This window comes from Ovis canadensis, chromosome 3 (genome assembly GCF_042477335.2).
Source record: "Ovis canadensis isolate MfBH-ARS-UI-01 breed Bighorn chromosome 3, ARS-UI_OviCan_v2, whole genome shotgun sequence".
NCBI lineage: Eukaryota > Metazoa > Chordata > Mammalia > Artiodactyla > Bovidae > Ovis > Ovis canadensis.
Window position 1 is genome coordinate 227,485,328 of NC_091247.1, and position 24,276 is coordinate 227,509,603.

Consider the following 24,276-nt stretch of genomic DNA (forward strand, 5'->3'; position numbering starts at 1 on the left):
GGATATTTAACCCGGAAAAGGATAATTAAGGGGCAACATAAGGGTAGTTTCATGTGGTAAAAGGCAGAACTAGAGGCAATGGGTGAAAGCTACTGAGTGATGGTGTGACAGACAATGTTTTAAAGGTTAAAGATAAGCAACAGTGGAATGAATTAAGCCAGAAAGTTCCTGTTACTTTATAAGCAGAGGTTAGATGATCATATCTTTGGTACTCCAGAGCCAAGCAGCTGTGCCTGGCATATAATAAATGTTCAAGACAAAATTACTGAGTGAATACACAACCTTAAAAGATGACACAAGGGACAACGTTTTTTCCTTCTTAGGCAGTGGAAGAAAGAAAATGACTGCAAATTTTACAATGGACAAGGAGAGGATGGACAGCTGAAGAGAATAACCATGTACTAGTACTCATGGTCCCTTGAGATGAGCAATAGTGCGTCTCAAAAAATACAAGGGATACAAGGAAACTAATACAATATAAGGAAATTAATTTGGCAAACCAATAAAACTTAGCATTTATCAAACTTTGCTTCAGCACATACTGAAGAAGCCTTAAATTTGGTATCTGATCTAGAACCAAGCCATATGCCATTCAGTAATAAATATATTACTCATAACCTTATCTATCTTTCGTTGAAATTCTTTAATTCTTTGTTGTCGTTCTTTGATTCCTTCACTCAACATGGCACATTGAGATTCAATATTTAGTAGTTCACTTTGTAGCTGAGATTGTTCCTGATTATAAAAAAGAAAAATGTCTTTTTAACATGGCTATATTAGCTTTATACAGTAAAGCCAAAAACATGATAGGTATCTTTCAGAAAAAAAAGAGACTCTGTGAGATAAGGCAAATTCAGGTACAACTGAATAACAACATTAAAATAAAGTCATAAAAATAAAGTAACTTAAAGGACTATAATATACCTCAATCACAAGGGAAAGTATAAAAATTACATGGTGCTTTATAAATGTAATTCCTGAAATTCTATGCCTTGGTCCCAATTTCCATCAAATTTTATGTAAATCTATATTACCCGGTAAAAAGCAGCAAGGTGCTTCTTCTTAATGATTTCTAGTTCACTTTGTGCATATTTGAGTCGTGTAGTAGTTCCTTGTATTAGAGCCTGTATTTGCTTCAAATCTGCTTCCTTGCGCACTATCTTCATTAAATCCTAAAAAGAAAGGGAGACATAACAACACTTTATAATAGACAACACTCTCACTTTTCACAGTACTTTCAGAGATCATAAATCACTGCTTTTTACATGTAACTATATCCACAACTCTACCTTCCCTTCTTCTGATAAAAGATTGGGCAACTAAGTGCGTAAGTCATCTGGAGTAACCAAGACGCCATACAGCCTCCTCAGAAAACTCACTTATGTCCTCACAGGAAACAGGCAAGAAAATGAAGAATGGGGAGTGCATGTTCTACCCAAGGCACACGAATGGTGTAAATGAGACCATGCGATCTTTGTTGCCTTTCTTTAGTGCCTTCTTGGCTTGCCTCATCCATTTCCTTCTCTCTTCACCTATCCTACTGCTCAACCAAATAAACTCCCTCATATATGTTCTATATTTTTTACTTCAAGTCTGTATAGGAAAACGTGTATACATACTCACCTACATGTTTTTGCCAGTCTGTTTTGCAATTTTAGAATCACATTAGACATACTTTTCTACCTCCTGCTTTACTCATTCAGTTACTCACAAAAGTCAACTGATAAAGCTCTAAATTAATTCTTTTAATGGTTGTATATTATTCCATTGTGACTGTAACAAAATTATTTCACTCTTAATGATGGACATTCATTTTGTGTCCAGGTTTTTGCCATCACAAACAGCGCTGCAGTAACACACTTTGGTGCGTACCCTTAAATACTGCTGTTTTTATTTCTATGCAATAGATTCCCCAGTGTGAGATCAATGGGTCAAAGGTGTTGATGTTCTTATTATACTAGCTGGTACTAACTGCTTTTCCAAAGCTTTAACCATTCTTATTTCTATAAATGATGTATGAGTGAGTATGTGTTTCTTTATAAGTCTACTAGCATATATATATTTCCCAACTCTTATTGATACGCATGAAGTAATCCTGAGTACTATATTCTATACTGAGCATTTTTTCAGGTTTATTAGCCATATGGATTTCCTCTATGAACTGCCTAAACCCCTCCTTTCCCTAGATGTTTCTATCGTGGCTTTTTCAAATCAATTTATAGAACTCTTTGATAGCATAAAACCAACAGTCTTCATTTAAACCTTAAAAAATTTTATACAATGGCTGTTATCCTCATTTAAAATACTACTTTTAATTTAAGCTTTCAGTCTATCCTTAGTTTTATGCCATAATATGGAGCACAAAATTAACTTTCCCTAGATGTGCCAATGAAAGTGAAAGTCGCTCACTTGTTTCTGACTCTTTGCCATGGAATTCTCCAGGCCAGAATACTGGAGTGGGTAGCCTTTCCCTTCTCCAGGGAATCTTCCCAACCCAGGGATCAAACCCAGGTCTCCCACATTGCAGGCGGATTCTTTACCAGCTGAGCCACCAGGGAAGCCCAACACCATCTCTCTCTTCTTTTCTTGCCAAACTAAAGTTATCATTTTGTGCTGTGTTCTGTCACTCTGTCGTGTCTGACTCTGCGACCCCGTGGACTACAGCCCACTAGGCTCCTCTGTCCATGGGATTCTCCAGGCAAGAGTACTGGAGTGGGATGCCATGCCCTCCTCCAGGGGATCATCCCAACCCAGGGATGGAACTGAGGTCTCCCACATTGTAGGTGAATTCTTTACTGTCTAAGCTACCAGGGAAGCCCAAAATATCATCCCAGTTGTATGTTAAATTGTCAAATATAACTGGGCCCATTTCTGAAGTTCCTATTCTTTCTCAATTAACCTGTCCATTAGAACTTCCAATAGAAGTTCTACCACACTCTCTTCTGTTACATATTTTTTTTACTAGTCTCGGGAAATTCATTTCTAAGAATTAGAGAATCACTTTGTCAAATAAAAAATCCTTGCTAATATCTTACTTGAACTTGCATTCAAATTATATTAACTGGAGAACTTCTAACCCAAGAATATAGTATGTCTTTTCTTTGGTGTTGTCTTGTCCCTCAGTAGGATTTAGTTTTCTAATAGTTATGTGTCTTTATACTTACATTTATTTCTATTGTGAGTAGAATATTTTCCCAATTTTAGATGCTCTTTTACAGTATAGAGAAAAACTACAGAGTTTTGTTTATGTAGCACTCTCATTACCTTATTAAATCTAGTAGTTTTAAAACTAGTCTTATCAGAAAAAGGTTTTTCTCCTTCTCAAAAATGTATATAAATTATTTCATTTTGTGCCTAATTAATATCACTTCCAAGACTATGTTAAATAATAACAGTGATAGCAGATATCTGTTTACTTCCTGATTTTAACTAAAATAATTTTTATGTTTCAGCATTTAATCAATTATTTCTGTTGTTTTGGGCAAGAGATTTTTTTTTTTAAGTAATTTCCACAAACTACTCTTTTACTTAGAACTTTAATTAGGACCAGCTGCTGACCTTTATAAAATCTAATTGGGATCACATGACTTTTCCCCTGCCTTTAATCTGTAAATGTAATGGATTATATTGACTGATGGCAACACCGAAACACCCATGTATTCTTAGAACAAATTCTATTCAACAGATGTATTTTTCTATCACTACATTGCTAAATACTCAGCAGTGATATTTAGAAATTACACATTATGCTCACAAGGAAAGTCGGTCTTTAGTTTTATTTTTGTAGTTATCTTTATAATATTTGATATTAAAGATATACTACCTATATTAAATAAACTGAGACATTTCCATCTTTTTCTATGATATAGAATGGCTTACATGAAAATTATATTAGAACTCAGCTATAAACCCATCTGATCCTAATCTTTTTTAATTGTGGCAAAATATATATACAATTAATCATCTTTGTCATTTTTAAAGTGTAGTTCAACAGTTTTTAAGTACATTCACACTGTTGTGCAACCAAGTTCCAGAACTCTTTTAAAATTTATTTATTTTAATTGGAGGCTAATTACTTTACAATATTGTAGTGGTTTTTGCCATACACTGACATGAATCAGCCATTGGTATACATGTGTTCCCCATCCTGAACCCCTCTCCCATCTCCCTCCCCATCCCATCCCTCTGGATCATCCCAGCGCACCAGCCCTGAGCACCCTGTCTCATCCATTGAACCTAGACTGGCAATATGTTTCACATATGGTAATAAACATGGTTCAATTCCAGAACTCTTTTTATCTTATAAAACTGAACCTATACCCAAGAAACAAGCTTCCATTCTACTCTCCAGGCCCTGGCAACTGTCCTCTACTTTTCTGCCTCTATGAATTTGACTGTTCTAGGGACCTCATACGAGTAGCAGTATCATACAATATTTGTCTTTTTGTAATTTACTTATTTCATGTGCTTCCCTGGTAGCTCAGTTGGTAAAGAATTTGCCTGCAATGCAGGAGAACCCAGTTTGATTCCTGGGTCAGGAAAATCTACTGGAGAAGGGACAGGCTACCCACTCCAGTATTCTTGGGCTTCCCTTGTGGCTCAGCTAGCAAAGAATCCACCCTAAATGCAGAAGCCCTGGGTTCAATCCCTGGGTTGGGAGGATCCCCTGGAAAAGGGAAAGGCTACCCACCCCAGTATTTTGGCCTGGAGAATTCCATCGACTATACAGTCGTCCATGGAGTTGCAAAGAGTTGGACACGACTGAGTGACTTTCACTTTCACGTTCTATTTCATGTATCATAACATCTTGAAAATTCACCCATTTTTGTAGCATGTGTTAAGTTTCCTCCCTTTTAAAGGCTGAATAATATTCCATTATATGTATAGACCGTATTCTGTTCATCTGTTCATCTATTGAACATTTGGGCTGCTTCTACTTTTTGACTATTGCGAATAATGATGTTATGAACATGCTACTATGTTAGCAATAATACTGTTATTATCTAATACTATTAACTAGTATTATCCAGACCCTGCTTTCAATTCCTTAGGGTATATATACTCAGATGGAGAATTGCTGGATCATTTGATAATTCTATTTTTAATTTCTTGTGAGTTGCCACACTCTTTTCCATAGCTGCCTCATTATTCTGCATTCCTGGAGTCTGTTTTCAATGGGAGATCATTCAACTAACAGTGGCTTAAAAAAATGTGGCTTTATTTTTCTCACACAAAAGCAGTCTACAATGATGCAGTTCCTCAACAACAGCATCTAACTTTCAGCTTTCTTTTTTTTACACTTTTTATTTTGTATTGGGGTATGGTGGGTGGTGGTTTAATTACTGAGTTATGTCAGACTCTTGTAACCTCATGGACTGTAATCCCACCAGGCTCCTCTGTCCATCAGATTTCCCAGGCAAGAATACCGGAGTGAGGTGCCATTTCCTTCTCTAGGGGATCTTCCAGACCCAGGGATCAAACCTGTGGCTCCCACACTGCAGACAGATTCTTTACCACAGGGAAGCCCATATTGGGCTTTTATCAAACAGTGCTGGCTTCTTAATACAATGGCTTTTATACTCAAGCTTGCTCTCTTGGCAGAAAACTGCTGCTGCACCTCCAGTCCTCTCGACTGCATTCCACTCAGGAAGGGAAAAATGCAAAGGAAAATACGAACATTCCCATTTATATTGCCAAAACTGTCACACGGCCACTACCAGCTACAAGAAAACTTCAGAAATCAAATTTAGTTTTATGATTCTATAATAGATGCAAGCAAGGAAGGAAAAGGTTGTGGCAAGGTACTGGGCCAGCCAACTACACCATTCCCTGCCACTGTCTAATTTTTCAAATGTTCCACTTTTTCCTGATCAATCTTGGCAATTAATATTTTTTTGAACATCATCCATACAGATTTTTAATTTTTAATTATATAATTATTTGCTTATAAGTCTCTTAAAATTATTCTAATTTTCTCATTCCTAATCTGCATATGATTACTTCTAACTTTTCTTCCCTTCATTAGAGTTGCAGGGTTTATTTATTTTATTAGTCTTTCAAAACAACCAGTTTTTAGATTGATTTACCCTTTTCTATCTGAAGTTTTCTATTTAACTTTAGCTTTAAAAATTTTCGTTGTTTTCTTTATTTTGTGGTTCCAATTTCTTAAAGTAATAAATTCCCTTATATTTCATTTTTATTTTTTAATAATGTATTTTCCTTTTGATATAGCTTTACTGTATCTCAAAGATTTTGTGTTCACCATTTTTGAGACATTTTGTAATTTTCCTCGATTACCTGTTTGATCCCTAAACTATTGAGAGGTACATTTTTTAATTTCTATGTAGACAAAAAAAATTTGTCACTATTTTTATTTCATTAAATTATAACCAAAATGATCTATAAAAATCTCTAAAAAAACTACTGAGGTTTCCATTGTGGACAAGCATATGATCAGTTTTTAGTGTTTCACAGCTAATTTAAATAATATCTCAAATTTATTGAGCACATGTTTTGTAAAGTTTATATTAACCTATTTAATCCTCTTAACAATGCTATGAAATAGTACTATTACTATACCCATTATTATTGATAAGAAAATTAAAGCATTAAAGCGTTTAAGTAACTTACTCAGAGCCACATTGCTAGTGTTAGAAATAGAATCTGGATTTAAGCTTACTGATTGAATTACCAATTCCTCTAAGTTATTGTTTTTGTCTACTTAGATGTGTCCAATTTTGAAAGACATACATACAGTGAAATGCTTCATTATAATTTCATTTCTGTTAACTAGCTTTGTTTTAAATATTTAGGTAGTATGCGCTGAAAAGAGGTTTAAAATAGAGATCTTACTTTTTAATACATAATATCCTTCTCATGGGGTCGCAGAGTCGGACACGACTGAGCGACTGAACTGAACTAAATATCCTTCTTTATTCAATTTACTCAGTGCTCACTGAAAGCTTGCTATATAGTTGAAGATTCTTAACCTTAAGGTTCACCTTGTCTGATACCATCACCCCTGTTCTGTCTGCATTTGCCAGGTGCTCATCCGTAATTTTCAACATTCAATTTTAAGACAGTTTCTTACAATGACATTTAGCTGAGTTTTGCCTTTTAAGCTATGAGGATCTTGGTTTTTTATTTATTAACATATAAATTTTTATTTATGTATTTATTTTTGGCTACACTGGGTCTTTGCTGCTGTGTGCAGGCTTTCACTAGCTGTGGGGCACAGGATTCTCGCTGCCGTGGCTTCTCTTGCTGCGGAGCACAGGCTTTAGGCCACAAGGGCTTTAGCAGTTGCAGCACATGGGCCCAGTAGTGGTGGTGCACTGGCTGAGCGGGTGGTGCACAGCAAGTGGGATCGGAATTCCTGGACCAGGGATCACATCCGTGTCCCCTGCATTAGCAGGCAGATTCTTAGCCACTAGACCACCAGCGAAGTCCGATCTTGGTCTTTTAATGGGAAATTTAAATCTACTCATGTTTACTGTAATGACTGATTAGCAAAAATTTTATTTCCCCCATCTTACTTTTTATCCTTTATTCTTTTCTTGTGTTATTTTGCTATTTGTTCCCATGTTAATTGAATGTACTTTTAAACATTCTAGTTCCACCCAACTTCCTCCACCCACCAAGATACAATCTTCAGAATATTCTTCATCTCCTCACAGGTAAGATCTGTGGGACATATTCATTTCTCTCCCTCTCTATTTCCCAAGTTTTGCTGAGTTAGGTTAGCACTGCTCATTTGTTACAATTAGGTCTGTTCTAACACATGTGCTGCTGAGAGCACTTTCTCTGGTGTGTTTTCACGTGGAGCATGTGGATGATGTCATTTTTGCATCTGCTTATCTGCAGGTTCCTGAAATGTAAATATCTTGGGATGTAGTACTTTTCCCTCGATTGCCTACAGCTCTTACTCTAGTCTCAACTAGTTTTATAATACAAGCTTGATTTTTTTTTATGTATAAGGAATCTTTCTGAAGGGGGGTGACGTATTTTACCACTGCCTCTATACCCTAGGACTTAGGGAACTACATCTGTGTTAATGTGTGCCTTTTTTCATTAATCCCACATGCAACTGTGCGTGTCCTTTCAATTGGTAAATTAAGGTGGATCCTCAGTTTAAGAGACATTTTCTTTTTTAAAAAATTACTTCTCTGTGCTCTTTTTCCAATTTCTGAAAATTTTATTATTCTCATACCAAGACTCCTGACTCTACCTAAGTTTCTATTTTCTCACTATTTTCTTACCTTTGCAATTTTTCCCCTGACACTAAGATACTATTTCACTTGTCTTCCAGGTTTTAATGTGGATCTCAACAACAGCGATCCTATCCTTCAATCCATCTATAGCATTCTATAGTTTCAGTTCAGTTCAGCTGCTCAGTCGTGTCCGACTCTTTGTGACCCCATGAATCGCAGCATGCCAGGCCTCCCTGTCCATCGCGATCTCCCGGAGTTCACTCAGACTCATGTCCATCGAGTCCGTGACACCATCCAGCCATCTCATCCTCGGTCGTCCCCTTCTCCTCCTGCCCCCAATCCCTCCCAGCATCAGAGTCTTTTCTAATGAGTCAACTCTTCGCATGAGGTGGCCAAAGTACTGGAGTTTCAGCTTTAGCATCATTCCTTCTAAAGAAATCCCAGGGTTGATCTCCTTCAGAATGGACTGGTTGGATCTCCTTGCAGTCCAAGGGACTCTCAAGAGTCTTCTCCAACACCACAGTTCAAAAGCATCAATTCTTTGGCGCTCAGCCTTCTTCACAGTCCAACTCTCACATCCATACATGACCACTGGAAAAACCATAGCCTTGACTAGACAGACCTTAGTCGGCAAAGTAATGTCCCTGCTTTTGAATATGCTATCTAGGTTGGTCATAACTTTTCTTCCAAGGAGTAAGCGTCTTTTAATTCTATAGTTTAGAAACACATATTTCCTTTTTTGTGAAAATAGTCTTGTGAGTGGCGTTACAGAGAGGGTCAACATTACACTGTATCTCCCTGTGTCTGTTAGTCGCTCAGTCATGTCCAACTCTTTGCGACCCCATGGACTGTAGCCACCAGGCTCCTCTGTCCATGGGATTTTCCAGGCAAGAATACGGGAGTGGGTTGCCATTCCCTTCTCCAGGGGATCTTCCCTACCCAGGGATCGAACCCAGACCTCCCACACTACAGGCAGATTCTTTACCATCTGAGCTACCAGGGAAGACTCCATATCTCTTTAATGCTTCTAGTTTTTTGTTCAAGTGTTGATGGCTCCTGGAACACCTTAAATGCATTTATGCGTTTTTTTGCCTATTTGAGGTTCAGGTCTGCATACTGAAGCACCCCCAGTGGCAGATGCCCCATAGATATTCTCCAAAGGCCAGCAACTACAACAGAAACTTGCCAGTGCCCCACTCAGAGATGGAGGAAAAGATGTCTCTCTGGTCTCCCTGCTGCTGCTAAGTCACTTCAGTCATGTCCGACTCTGTGCGACCCCATAGACGGCAGCCCACCAGGCTCCGCCGTCCTTGGGATTCTCCAGGCAAGAACACTGGAGTGGGTTGCCATTGCCTTCTCCCACAAACTCAGGAATTGGGGGGCCATAACCTACTAATATTTAGCCTCATGAGGGTCAAGACTAAGCCTGGGACAAATATTTAACCTTCCTCCAGGACTCCCCTGGCTTCCCTGATGGCTCAGATGGTAAAGCGTCTGCCTGAAATGCAGATCAAACCTGGGTTCGATCCCTGGCTCGGGAAGATCCCCTCGAGAAGGAAATGGCAACCCACTCCAGTATTCTTGCCTGGGAAATCCCATGAATAGAGGAGCCGGGCGGGCTGTAGTCCATGGGGTTGCAAAGAGTCAGACACGACTGAGCTTTCTTTCTTTTCTTTCAGTACTCCCCTATGCCCTGATTCTTCTCCTAGCTCTCTTCAAAGATCAAAAGAGAAGCCCTACCTCAGCTTTTCCTGGTGGCCTTTCCCAGAACCCAAGATCTCATTCACACCCAACTCTCTACTAGGGTCAGCTGAGACAGACACAGGTGGGAACCTAGTATAAACACGGATAGGAAACCAGATTCATTCAAGCTGCCACATTCCTGAAACTTCCCCTGTGCCTAGGCCTAAATTTGTAAAATCTCTGAAAGTTTAATTTTTGTATACCTTAGATCAAAGCATAGTTTGTTTGTGGTCTCATGTTTATAGAAAAAGATTAAAATTAGCTGAGTAACTCTGCCAGAACACCTCCTTGAATAAAGAATCGATCATTTGTATAAACAAAAGAAGAAAGCTAAATAGGAAAAATAAATAATCTAAAAGCATAATCCTGATTTAGTATCTCTTAAAGTTTACAGTGTCAGACTTTATTTTTGGGGGCTCCAAAATCACTGCAGATGGTGACTGCAGCCATGAAATTAAAAGACGCTTACTCCTTGGAAGAAAAGTTATGATCAACCTAGAAAGCATATTCAAAAGCAGAAACATTACTTTGACGACTAAGGTCCGTCTAGTCAAGGCTATGGTTTTTCCAGTGGTCATGTATGGATGTGAGGGTTGGACTGTGAAGAAGGCTGAGCACTGAAGAATTGATGCTTTTGAACTGCGGTGTTAGAGAAGACTCTTGAGAGTCCCTTGGACTGCAAGGAGATCCAACCAGTCCATTCTAAAGGAGATTAGCCCTGGGATTTCTTTGGAAGGAATGATGCTAAAGCTGAAACTGCAGTACTTTGGCCACCTCATGTGAAGAGTTGACTCATTGGAAAAGACTTTGATGCTGGGAGGGATTGGGGGCAGGAGGAGAAGGGGACAAAAGAAGATGAGATGGCTGGATGGCATCACTGACTCGATGGAACTCTGGAAATTGGTGATGGACAGGGAGGCCTGGCGTGCTGCGGATTCATGGGGTCACAAAGAGTCGGACACGCCTGAGCGACTGAACTGAACTGAAAGTTTACATTTCAAGTAAATTTGTGTGTGGGATTATAATATTCAAATAAATGATACTATGGGTGGAAGCATTATTGAATTTCTTTTGTCATTTTCAGAATAATGTCTTTCTGAGCATGACACTGAAATCCAGAAGTTATAAAAGATTAATAAATTTGGTTACATAAAGATTAAAAATACATATGTGACAAAACAAAGTTAAATGTCAGTTACTGAATAGCAAAAAGGAATAAACTTTTGATACACACAACATGAATTTCAAAAGCATAGGTTAAATGAAGAAAGCATAAAACAGAAGACTACTATTGTATGATTATTCTACTTATATGAAATTCTAAGTGAGAAAAAGCTACAGTGATAGAAAGTAGACTGAGCTGCCAGGTCCAGAGGTTCTACGAAGTCCTGGGGAAGGGACTGACTACAAAGAAGCCCAAAGGAACTGCGTGTGGCGGGGTATGGAAATGTTGTATATCAGAATTTTGGTGGTGAATACATACACTTGTCAAAACTTACTGAACCGTACACTTAAAATTGGTGACTGTTATTGTATACAAATTATACTTCAATATAGCCAACAAAAATAGCTGAATAGAAAGTATATTTATAACATACATGCTAAGAAGTAATTTGCTTATTATACAAATAATTCTTAAAGTAGCTAATAAGACAAATAGCCTAATAAGTTCACAGAAAAAAAATACATGAGTAAATAAACAAATGATAAATGTAAGAGTAAATGCTCAACCTCAGTTATAAGAAATGCATATTCAAACAATTTTTTTTTTTTACCAGATTGGCAAAGATTAAAATATTTGCTAGTACCTAGTGCTGCAATCTAGGGACATACAAACTCTACAGGTTTTCTTTCAGTGGGAATTTAGCAGCATCTATCAACTTTTTAAATACACACATCCTCAAACCCAGAAATCTCACGTGTAGGAAATCATCTTAGGGATGTAAGTAAAGGTATACTAACAACAAATATTTATATAGTGCTTACATTTTTGTCAGGCATTAAGCATTTCATCTTGAATAGCTGATTTAATCTTTAAAGTAACTCTAAAAGGTTCAAGGTACGAAGGGGCTAGGGAACTTGCCCAAGCTCATACTGCTGGTAAGTGGGCAAGTCAGGATTCAAACTCAGGCAGTGTGGCCATAGGATTTATACTCTCAGGCACTGTGTTACCTTCTCTTTCCAAAGAAAGTTGAATGCTGCCTCATTTGTAATAACAAAAACCAAAGTGACACTGGTTAAAATCTATATAATAAAATAGCAGGAAGGACTCATTAAAAAACAAAGTAGCTCTCTATATGCTAAATGAAAACACTGTCCATGTTGTGATACTAAGTTAAAAGCTTGTTGCAAACACAATCAATAGCAAAAGTCTATTATAAAACAAATCAGGAAAATAATACATAGACTTGCATGTACCGAGAAAATTTCTAGAATATATGCATCAAACTATGTTTAACAAATACCACTGAAATGTAAGGATGGGCAAGGGAAAATTTTTATTTTTCACTTTATTCCATTTTGCATAATTTGACTTCTTTAAACTAACGGCGTGGTACTTTTATTACCTAAGAAATTTGCTTAAAAACACAATTACTCTACTTAGTATTCTACAATTTTTACATGGATTTACCTTCAATTCTTGGATTAGTTGGGTTCTCCTGTCTCTTAAATTCTTTAACTCTTTCTCATCCCAGCATCTAGCCTTGGATTTTAAGTCACTTGACCCTCCAGAGATCACTCCAGATTTTAAAAATAATGTTCCATCAAGAGCTACTGTCTGTAAAATTAAAAATATTTTACCTTGGAGAAATGTACACAAAGAAGAAAAAAACAGAATATAACACAACAACTTATACAGCTAAGAATATGTAGTTAAAAAAACTATTTACTAAACTCTATCATAAGACAACTAGCTCATGAGGGACACCAGCCAGCAAACTCACTGTTTTGTATTTCAGGCACAAATGAGTAGCAAAATAAAATTATATGTTAGTCCCAAACATATTCAGTACTGAGAAGAAAAAAACCAAGAGTATTTGTATTTAATATCTCATACTTTGCATTATGTAATACTGTATTTTAAAGACTCTCACACGCCAAAGACATTCTTTGAAAACAGCCTTAGTTACTCTAGAATATCAAAAATACCATGTACTCTAAAATGAATATGAAATTGGACCCCAAATTTTAACTGAGTCAAATGTATAAAACAGCTTGAAATTTATAGTCTTGCTTTATGGAATAAATGAAAGCAATTCTCAGTGATTTTAAAATGTTTCTAACTAATTAGTCAGAGCAGAGGAGAGAGCCTGTGGAGGACTAAAGCCACGTAATGTAAACTAATTTTAAAAAAAGCCAACAGGAGCCTCATTCATTCCTAGACTGACACTCCGTGTGACTGCTGTGTTTGAGACATTCTATACTGGGAACTGGAGTGACCGAAAGAGAGTCCAGTATGGCACTGACCCTTATGGTCAGACTAGTAAGGAAAAGAAACACATAAACATATCATTACAATGCGAAGTAGGAGACAACAGAAACAGAGTAATCTGTGGGCATAAAACTGGGGTGTTCCAACCCAGCCTGGAAGGTTCGCAGAAGCCTTCCAGAGGCAGTGAAGGCTTTCACTGTGTCTTATCAAAAGTATGAGTTAGAATTAGATTAATTACATTTAACAAAAAACTTAGTTTCTCTCTCTTTTGCAATTTCAGAGGTAAACATTCCAGTGTGCGTATGTTGCTGCACAGTTAACCCACACTCCTGTCATACCGCTCTGCCACCCTTAGTATTTTACTGGGATTACCCCTCCGAGGGGACAGGCCTTTTATTTTCTGGAAGGCACTGGGGGTTCCCTTCCCTCCCAACTGTTAGCTTGGCAATGAGTTTTCTCATCACGTCTGAACTCAGGAAGAACACTAGATCTCTACCAGATACCAACAGCAATGGCACAAAAACTGAACTCCTGTAGGTGGTGTCTCATGCAGAAAGAAGTTTCCCTGACTAGGAAGCCCACTGTTACATGACCACCTTACTCCTCTGACCTCTCCATAAAAGCTTCCCTCTCCTGGAACACTTCTAGCTCATGCCGTTTTTGCCAGCAAAGTACACCTATACAGAATGAAAGCTGACGGACTACACAGGCTCTGCTGCTCCTCTGCCTTTCGGCTGTTCTCAATAAAGCTTGCTTTTATATCCACACTGTAGGTCACTAACGATGTGTCAAGCGGCTCTTATCTGACAACCTTCAAAGTCATTCTGTAGTCCAAGATTACTCCTAGAGCTCTAGCTACTGTGTCTGAATTTCAGGAAAGAAAGGAAAGAGTGAGGCTGCTAGACAGGGCAGATCACAGAGCTCTTTGTACGTCATCACAGGAAGAATGTGGATCAAATGCAGCTGAAGACTGACAGGGTGTGTGGAGGGGCTGGAGATTAGCACTGTCTGACAGCAAAGGAGAGAGATGGTGAGATGTGAACTTTAAACAGACCACTCTGGCAACCATATGGAAAATGGACTGACTGGTCCACGTGAAGCCAGAGGTGATGGTATGAAATCAGCTAATAATATCTAAGGTAAAGAAAAGGAAAAAGATTTTGAGATATATTTAGGTGGTATAATTTTTAAAGTTATGGGAACTGCAGAGGTTATAAGGAGATCCATGAGTAAAAACCAGAATTTCATTTGGTTAGAAGAGCGGTACTAAGAATTGAGATCAAGATTTAGAAAGAACATGAGTTTAGTTTTATACATAATTTTATACTGTCTGTGGGCTAACATTTTACCTACTGATAATGTATATCTTGACTATTTCCTAAAAGAAATTCTTTTATAGATTAAAATAAAGATTATTGTACTAAATATAAATATACAATAAGACAGCTACAAATAAGAGATAGCAAATTAAACTTGATGAAAAAAGAAAGTATAACTAATTTAGACTGTGATGAGAAGTCAATTCAATCAAAAAGAAAAATTATTAAATATACTGGGATAGATAATCACCCATTTGGGGGGGGAAGCTAATATCTACATCTAATAATACATATTAAAATTAATTTTAGATTAAAATTAAAATATAGAAGTGATATCATTAAAATGTAGTACATACTTGATCTCATGGTAAAGACCCAATTATACATATATCAATACCTACAAAGGCTAAGAGTAATATAGCTGACTATCAAATATCTGGCACATAGACCACAACACTCACTACATCTTTCAAGAGTATGGTTGCCAGACTTAGGAAAGAGGAATATAGGATGCCCAGTTAAATCTGAACTTCTGATAAACAACAAATAACTTTTAAATTTATGTCCAAATATTTGGTCTGGCAACTCTATAGAACATGTTAGGGATGGCTTTCCTATTCCTTTATTTTGGGGGGGGCTCCACCACGTGGCATGTGGAATCTCAGTTCCCCACCAGGGACTGAACCCATGTCCCCTGCACCGGAAGTGTGGAGTCTTAACCACTGGACCACCAGGGAAGTCCCGATTTTCCTTTTTGAGCTCTATTTCCAAACTGAACATTTATTAACTTGTTTTTTGCATGTGTAAAAGTCAAATGTCACACACACACACAAATTTGTGGGCTGGCTTGGCAAGAAGAGAGAGAAGTGTATCAAGAACTTTGAACTAAGAAGCTGTCATAACACATATGCTATCCTATGCCCGCTCTCTCTTTCCAGGCATCACACTTGGCCAAGTCAACTTCCCCACTTAGAGCAGAGGGTACTCACAGTTTCCTGAGATTCTTTTTATTACTTTGTTGGCTGCTGCTGTCATTACTGTAACTATTTATCACACTATGCTTGACATAGTGCATATATGCTATTCAATTGTATGTTTGCACCCCATGAGTAAATATGATTTCCATCTTATAGACTGGGGCTTACAGACATTAAGAAGCTTGCCTAAAGCCATCTGTTGTTGTTTAGTTGCTAAATCATGTCCAATTCTTTGCCACCCCATGGACTGCAGCACACCAGGCTTTTCTGTCCTTCACTATCTCTCAGAGTTTGCTCAAATTCATGTCCATAGAGTCAGTGATGCTATCTAACCATCTCATCCTCTGCTGCCCTCTTCTTTTGCCTTCAATCTTCTCCAATGAGTCGGCTCTTCGCATCACGTGGCTGAAGTACTGTAGCTTCCACTTCAGCATCAGTCTTTCCAATGAATATTCAGGGTCTATTCCTTTAGGATTGACTGGTTTGACAGCCTTGCTGTCCAAGGGACTCTCAAAAGTCTTCTCCAGCACAATTCAATTCAGTTCAGTTCAGTTCAGTCGCTCAGTCGTGTCCGACTCTTTGCGACCCCATGAATCGCAGCACGCCAGGCCTCCCTGTCCATCACCAACTCCTGGAGTTCACTCAGACTCATGTCCATTGAGTCAGTGATGCCATCCAGCCATCTCATCCTCTGTCGTCCCCTTCTCCTCCTGCCTGCAATCCCTCCCAGCATCAGAGTTTTTTCCAAGGAGTCAACTCTTCACATGAGGTGGCCAAAGTACTGGAGTTTCAGCTTTAGCATCATTCCTTCCAAAGAAATCCCAGGGCTGATCTCCTTCAGAATGGACTGGTTGGATCTCCTTGCAGTCCAAGGGACTCTCAAGAGCCTTCTCCAACACCACAGTTCAAAAGCATCAATTCTTCGGTGCTCAGCCTTCTTCACAGTCCAACTCTCACATCCATACATGACTACTGGAAAAAACCAGCACAATTAGAAAGCATCAATTCTTCAGTGCTCAGTCTTCTTTATGGTCCAACTCTCACATCCATTCCTTGGTAGCTCAGCTGGTAAAGAATCCATCTGCAATGCAGGAGACCCCAGTTTGATTCCTGGGTCAGGAAGATCCCCCAGAAAGGGATAGGCTACCCACTCCAGTATTCTTGGGCTTACCTGGTGGCTCAGCTGGTAAAGAATCTGGCTGCAATGTTGGAGACCTGGGTTTGATCCCTGCATTGGGAAGTTCCCCTGGAGAAGGGAAAGGCTACCCACTCCAGTATTCTGGCCTAAAGAATTCCATGGACTATTCCATGGGGTTGAAAAGAGTTGGATATGACTGAGCAACTTTCATTTTCACTCAAATCCAGACCATATGGACCTTTGTAAGCAAAGTAAAGTCTCTGCTTTTTAACATGCTATCTCGGTTTGTCATAGCTTTTCTTCCAAGGAGCAAGCATCTTTTAATTTCACAACTGCAGTCACTGTCCACAGTGATTTTGGAGCTCATGAAAATAGAATCAGTCACTGCTTCTACTTTTTCCCTTCTATTTGCCATGAAGTGATGGGATTGATGCCATGATCTCCGTTTTTTGAATGCTGAGTTTTAAGCCAGCTTTTTCATTCTCCTCTTTCACTTTCATCAAGAGGCTCTTCAGTTCCTCTTCACTTTCTGCTATCAGAGTGGTATCATCTGCAAATCTGAGGTTGATATTTCTCCTGGCAATCTTGATTTCAGCTTATGATTCATCCAGCCCGGCATTTCACATGATGTACTCGGCACAAAGCTAAATAAACAGAGTGACAATATACAACCTTGACATACTCCTTTCCCACAACTGAAGCAGTCAGTTGTTCCACGTAAGGTGTTGCTTCTTGACGTGCATACAGGTGTTTCAGGAGACAGGTAAGGAGGTCTGGCATTCCCATCTCTTTAAGACAGGGACTAAAATCCCTAAATCAAAAGTTGATCAAACATCTATGTCCATGTTCTTAATAATCACCATGTTATAGACCTCCTTTAATTCTAAAAATGAAATAGGCAGCAATTCATAGAATTATAGGGCTTTAAAAAATAGTTTCTAGGTTTATTAAAAGAATTTATTTCTTTAAAAAGTAAACTTAGTATCAAATAACCTATTTTTATTTGATTGACAGTCAAAGCTATTCTGGCAGGACTACAATTTCTATTTCTAGCCTGAAAATTACAGTTTACAATGGTCGCTCAGTGCAGTCATCCTATGCCTATTTGGGGGCTTGCATTCCCCCAAAAATACCTTGGGAATCTCATATAAAATAAGAAGTTGGGGGGCATTTAAAAATATTAGTAGCATTAAATAAAAGTTCCAGAGAGCCTGGCTTAGGAAAAGGAGGATTTCTTTGGCATTAAAAATTCATTCTGAGGTATATCCGATCATTCCACTGAACCAAATTCAACTGTTTCAAGAAATTCTGTTTCAGTGTTATAAGCTGCTGAAGCAGATCCTCTGTAACTTTTGTGTTATATAGGTTATACGTATTTTTAAGCTGTCTTTCACAAGTATGGAAAATAATATACTTTAACATTTCCTTTTACTTTTGAATGGGTAAGACATTCACATAGTTCAAACTCCAAAAGATACAGGGCATAGAGTAAAAAATTTTCCTGGCATTGCTAGCCCCTATGACCCAGTTACCCTCCCTAGAGATAATCAATGCTGTCAATTTCTTATGTATTCTTCCAGAAATATCTTTGCATAAACAAATACACATCTCCTTTCCTCATGTTTTACACAAATGGTAACATAATAAGCACTAGTCTACTTACTACTTTTAAAAAAACTGACTATATCTTGGAGTAGTCATGTATAGATTTAAGTTGGACTATAAAGAAAGCTGATCGCTGAAGAATTGATGCTTTTTAACTGTGGTGTTGGAGAAGACTCTTGAGAGTCTCTTAGACAGCAAGGAGATCCAACCAGTCCATCCTAAAGGAAATCAGTCCTGAATATTCATTGGAAGGACTGATGCTGAAGCTGAAGCTCCAATACTTTGGCCACCTGATGCAAAGAACTGACTCATCTGAAAAGACCCTGATACTGGGAAAGATTGGGGGCAGGAGGAGAAGGGGACAACAGAGGATGAGATGGCTGGATGGCATCACCGACTCAATGCACATGAGTGTGAGTAAACTCCAGGAGTTGGTGATGGACAGGGAGGCCTGGTGTGCTATGGTCCACGGGGTTACAGAGAGTCAGACACAACTGAGCAACTGAACTGAAATCTTGGAGATTATCTGACACTTGTACATAAAGAGCTTCATTCCCTCTATTTAAGGTTATATAGTGTCCCATTTTATAAATGCATTATAACTTTACTGAACAGTCTTGCGCAAATTGTTTCCAAATTTCTTGCTGCACACAATGGTTCAATAACTAAATCTTGTATATATATCATTTCATACACATACGATTTTATGTGTATGTAAAGTTCTTTACAACTGCTAGACTTGCCCCTCACATAGCTGGCACAAATTTACATGCCCAGAGCAGTGAACCCAAGGGTCTCTTTCCCCATAAAGTGCTATCAAACTTTTTGATATTGATCAATTTGACAAGTGAAAACAGTATTTTGGTACAGTTTTAATGGGAATTTCCCATATTTTAAGTGAGGGTGAGTTTTCGTATTTAACACCAATTATACATCTATTTCTGTTTTATTGACTATGCCAAAGCCTCTGACTGTGTGGATCACAATAAACTGGAAAATTCTGAAACAGAAGGGAATACCAGACCACCTGACCTGCCTCTTGAGAAATCTATATGCAGGTCAGGAAGCCACAGCTAGAACTGGACATGTAACAACAGACTGGTTCCAAATAGGAAAAGGAGTACATCAAGGTTGTATATTGTCATCCTGCTTATTTAACTTCTATGCAGAGTATATAATGAGAAACGCTGGGCTGGAAGGAGCACAAGCTGGAATCCAGATTGCCGGGAGAAATATCAATAACCTCAGATATGCAGATGACATCACCCTTATGGCAGAAAGTGAAGAGGAACTAAAAAGCCTCTTGAGGAAAGTGAAAGAGGAGAGTGAAAAAGTTGGCGTAAAGCTCAACATTCAGAAAACGAAGATCATGGCATCTGGTCCCATCACTTCATGGTAAATAGATGGGGAAACAGTGGAAACAGTGTCAGACTTTATTTTTGGGGGCTCCAAAATCACTGCAGATGGTGATTGTAGCCATGAAATTAAAAGACGCTTACTCCTTGGAAGAAAAGTTATAACCAACCTAGATAGCATATTCAAAAGCAGAGACATTACTTTGCCAACAAAGGTCCATCTAGTCAAGGCTATGGTTTTTCCAATAGTCATGTATGGATGTGAGAGTTGGACTTGTGAAGAAAGCTGAGTGCCGAAGAATTGATGCTTTTGAAGTGTGGTGTTGGAGAAGACTCTTGAGAGTCTCTTAGACAGCAAGGAGATCCAACCAGTCCATTCTAAAGGAGATCAGTCCTGGGTGTTCTTTGGAAGGAATGATGCTAAAGCTGAAACTCTAGTATTTTGGCCACCTCATGCAAAGAGTTGACTCCTTGGAAAAGACTCTGATGCTGGGAGGGTTTGGGGCCAGGAGGAAAAGGGGATGAGAGAGGATGAGATGGGTGGATGGCATCACCGACTCGATGGACGTGAATTTGAGTGAACACCAGGAGCTGGTGATGGACAGGGAGGCCTGGCATGCTGCAATTCATGGGATCGCAACGAACTGGACACGACTTAGCGACTGAACTGAATATTTCCTTTTATGAACCTAAGTTTGCTCCTCTCCTTTGTCTATTTTTCAACTTTATTTCTGTTCTTTACCTGATTGATTTGTGGCAAATTTTCTTTTTTATGAGTAGAAAATATTTTCTCTGGTTTGCCATGTCTTTTGATTTTGCTTATAATGGTCTTTTCTATGCAGAAATGTTATGTTTATGTAAATTTATGCATAGCGATTAAGAATGGCTAAAAACCACTCCAGTATTCTTCCCTGGAGAATGCCATGGACAGGAGCCTGGCAGGCTACAGTCCATGGGGTCACAAAGAGTTGGATATGACTAAGTGACTAACACTTTCACTTTTTCACCCATGTTTTTAGCCTTGGGGTTGGCTTTTTTTATTTTTGGTCATATTGTAAAGGCCTTACTATCTCTGAGGTTAAGAAAAAAATTTCCCATAGTTTCTCTTTTATTTTTTAACATTTACATTTCTGATCTATGAATATACTGATATAACATATGAAGTGTAGATTCAACTATATTTTATTCCAGATGATACCCAGTGTTTTCAACCTACTGTACCCTGCATTTTTATTCTCTCTTGTTTAATGTATTTAATTTTTGGAAAAATGATGTTTTCACAGATTACCAGCTAGTTAATGACATTTTTCTGGGTCTGTTTTTTTGCTACATCATATTAGAAGGGTAAAGCATAAATGAAAGTGAAAGTCGCTCAGTTCTGTCTGACTCTTTGTGACCCCATGGACTGTATAGTCCATGGAATTCTCTAGGCCAGAATACTGGAGTGGGTAGCCTTTCCCTTCTCCAGGGGATTTTCCCGACTCAGGGATTGAACCCAAGTCTCCCGCACTGCAGGTGGATTCTTTACCAGCTGAGCCACAAGGGAAGTCCAAGAAAAGTGGAGTGGGTAGCCTATCCCTTCTCCAGTGGATCTTCCCACCCAGGAATTGAACTGGGGTCTCCTGCATTGCAGGCAGATTCTTTACTAACTGAGCTATTAGGGAAGCCCAAAGCATAAACAGATATTTCTATATATGATTTAGAGAAATAACCATCCAGTCTATGAGAAAAGGAAGCAAATAATTGTTGTTTCTTTGCTTAAGGGAAATGGATGAAATTTCCTTGTATTTCCACATGTATTGAAAGAGACTCTAGATTTTAAAATTTTGTCACATAAATTTTTAAACTATTTTAAGATTGAGTTATAAATATCTTAATGACTAAACTACAGCTAGCAAAATCACTGTAATTTATATTATATAGTTTACACGTACTATATGTAGTTTATAAACTAACAAAAATATAATTTTGTGATATAACTTGCAATGTTTGAACAAGGAAAATTTTAAACCACATTATCAAGACAATGGAAAGACATCAAGTCCATGGAAAACCAAAAGCTCAAATTAAAAACCTCAGGTGATTTCTGTGAAAATATGACATCTATCCAAATGTCTTTTGCAACCTAAAATACAAAATATTCTTCAAGTGGAATAATAACAATGGGAAGACGAGTCCCTGGAACATACTTCAAGATAAAAATATGATTTATAAAGATGATTAAAATTTTGAAATAACAAAAAGAAAAAAATATAGCCTAAAGGAGGAAGGCATATTACTATGAACAAGATACAAACCATCAATATACGGTGAATGAAGGAAAAGTTAAACACAGTCTTATCTTCATGTGACTTCTTTAAATTCATCACACAAATCTTCAAAAATCAATTTTACAAATATACAAAAATCAACTTTAGCATAGTTAATGAGGGAGCAAATAAGGAAGATATTTAAGTAGCTCACTTATTACACCTGCTTAAATTTAATATAGAGAAATCAACGACAGAGATCACATTAAGATTATTATAGCTACAACTACTAAAGTGTATGAGAAGTTAATCATATAAGACAAGTCAATATATTTAATATGGGAAATTCCTATCTTTCATAAGAATAGCCTGCTTTGTGTTAATTTGCGATTCTGGACATTTCACATCAATATGTGTAAACTGACTAGCAAATACAAAATGACTATCACTTTTTTGAGAGCTATTTCCTGGGCACTATAAAAGCATTTTGCATGTTATTACTTATTTAATCCTATAACTCTATGAAATAAGTACCATTATTTCTGCCACTTTAGATGAACAAACTAAAAGGTTTAGAAACTTGCCTAAATTTACATAATTCATTACTAAGTAGTATCACTGGTCTTTTTTTCCTTTTGCAAGTTGCTCAGTCATGTCCGACTCTTTGCAACCCCATGGACTATACAGTCCATGGAATTCTCTAGGCCAGAATACTGGAGTGGGTATCCTTTTCCTTCTCCTGTGGATCTTCCCAACCCAGGAATCTTCCCAGCCCAGGGATCAAACCCTGGTCTCCCACACTGCAGGTCGATTCTTCACCAGCTGAGCCACAAGGGAAGCCTAAGAATACTGGAGTGGGTAACCTATCCCTTTTCCAGTGGATCTTCCCGACCCAGGAATCGACTGGGGTTTCCTGCATTGCAGGCAGATTCTTTACTAACTATCAGGGTATCTTTACCAGCTATCAGGTTCTTTACCAGCTATCAGGGAACTGATCTTACTCCATAGTTAATGCCCTTAGGTACTATGTTATCACAAAGTAGTTTTTAAAAAAAGACTATATCAGATAATTTGAATAATTTTACACTGCTTAATTAAATACAAACTCTATTTCAACTGAGAGGAAACAATATTTTTAAAACCTCAATTATTTGAGAGACTAATATTTAGTAACCTCATTTCAATTGTGCTATTTCTATATAACTTCAAATGTGTTAAAACCTTGAATGTATAAAAGGACAGTTAGTATCTTCATTAAATTATAGAATAACCGAGAATGTAAACTAAGCACCCAAATTCTTTCCTGGTATTCAGAAATGTATGTATTTATTTATATATATATATATATATATATATATATATATATATATACAGGGAAAATCTGAGATCCAACAGGAACATTTATTGTACATATAGTTAAAAATTAACAGCTTTAGGATATCACTACAATAAATCTAACTTTCAAAATATGATTTCTGATTTGGGGAAATATTAGAGAAATTAATTTTTTGAATACTTAACATTACAAAAACTACTGCAGCCATGAATATCTTAGGTTCTGTTAGTCTTCCTCACATAGGAGAACATATGAAAGCATATATAAATATTTGCATATGTAATATGTTAGTCTTACAAATACTGCTTTAAATTATCCAAAACTGCAATTTAAATCTCTTACTTTCCGTCTTTCAGGTCCAGCGAAGGCAATATGCCTTGCTTCTTCCAGAGTCTCACAGACAAGGCCATTTCCACACACAAACTGAATTACTTTCTTCAGCTGAGGAAACTGAGTCTTTATGACATCAATCATCATTTTACAGCCTTTAATCTCCCTTAATCTTTCATTGATTGGTTTAATCTAAAAGGTTTAAAAAATACTTGATATATTAGGTATATTAAAATATAAACCAAATATTCAGGACATTCTTTTTCAAAGAACATATATAACAGTAAGTGATTAGTAGTATGCACTTATACACAATAAAAATTAGATGAGAATCTGATGAACAATACCACTGGCTTTATTTAATATTTTTTAAAAATATACTTCATCAAATGCCAGAAGATATAATTTCCAGATTAAATTTTATCACTAACTAGTTGGGATTAAGCAATGACAGAGAAACTCTTCCTGCTCTCAAAATCATAAAATCTAGTGGGAGAAAATACCTATTTATATACTTTCAAAAGAATGGCACAATAGTATGGAACTCAGAAAACCATTTTAGGCTTAAATATCAGGAAAGC

General features: G+C 37.6%; 1 protein-coding gene across 1 annotated transcript in view; it reads right to left on the minus strand.

Annotated features, from left to right (window-relative positions):
• SMC1B (structural maintenance of chromosomes 1B) overlaps positions 1-24,276 on the minus strand; it is an 83,721-nt gene that overhangs the window by 32,742 nt on the left and 26,703 nt on the right. The window contains exons 11-14 of the mRNA XM_069581774.1: positions 23,708-23,887; positions 12,586-12,732; positions 1,035-1,172; positions 619-735 (exon numbers count right to left, since the gene is read on the minus strand). Coding sequence (XP_069437875.1) covers positions 619-735; positions 1,035-1,172; positions 12,586-12,732; positions 23,708-23,887 — 582 coding nt within the window. The remainder of the gene's footprint in view (positions 1-618; positions 736-1,034; positions 1,173-12,585; positions 12,733-23,707; positions 23,888-24,276) is intronic.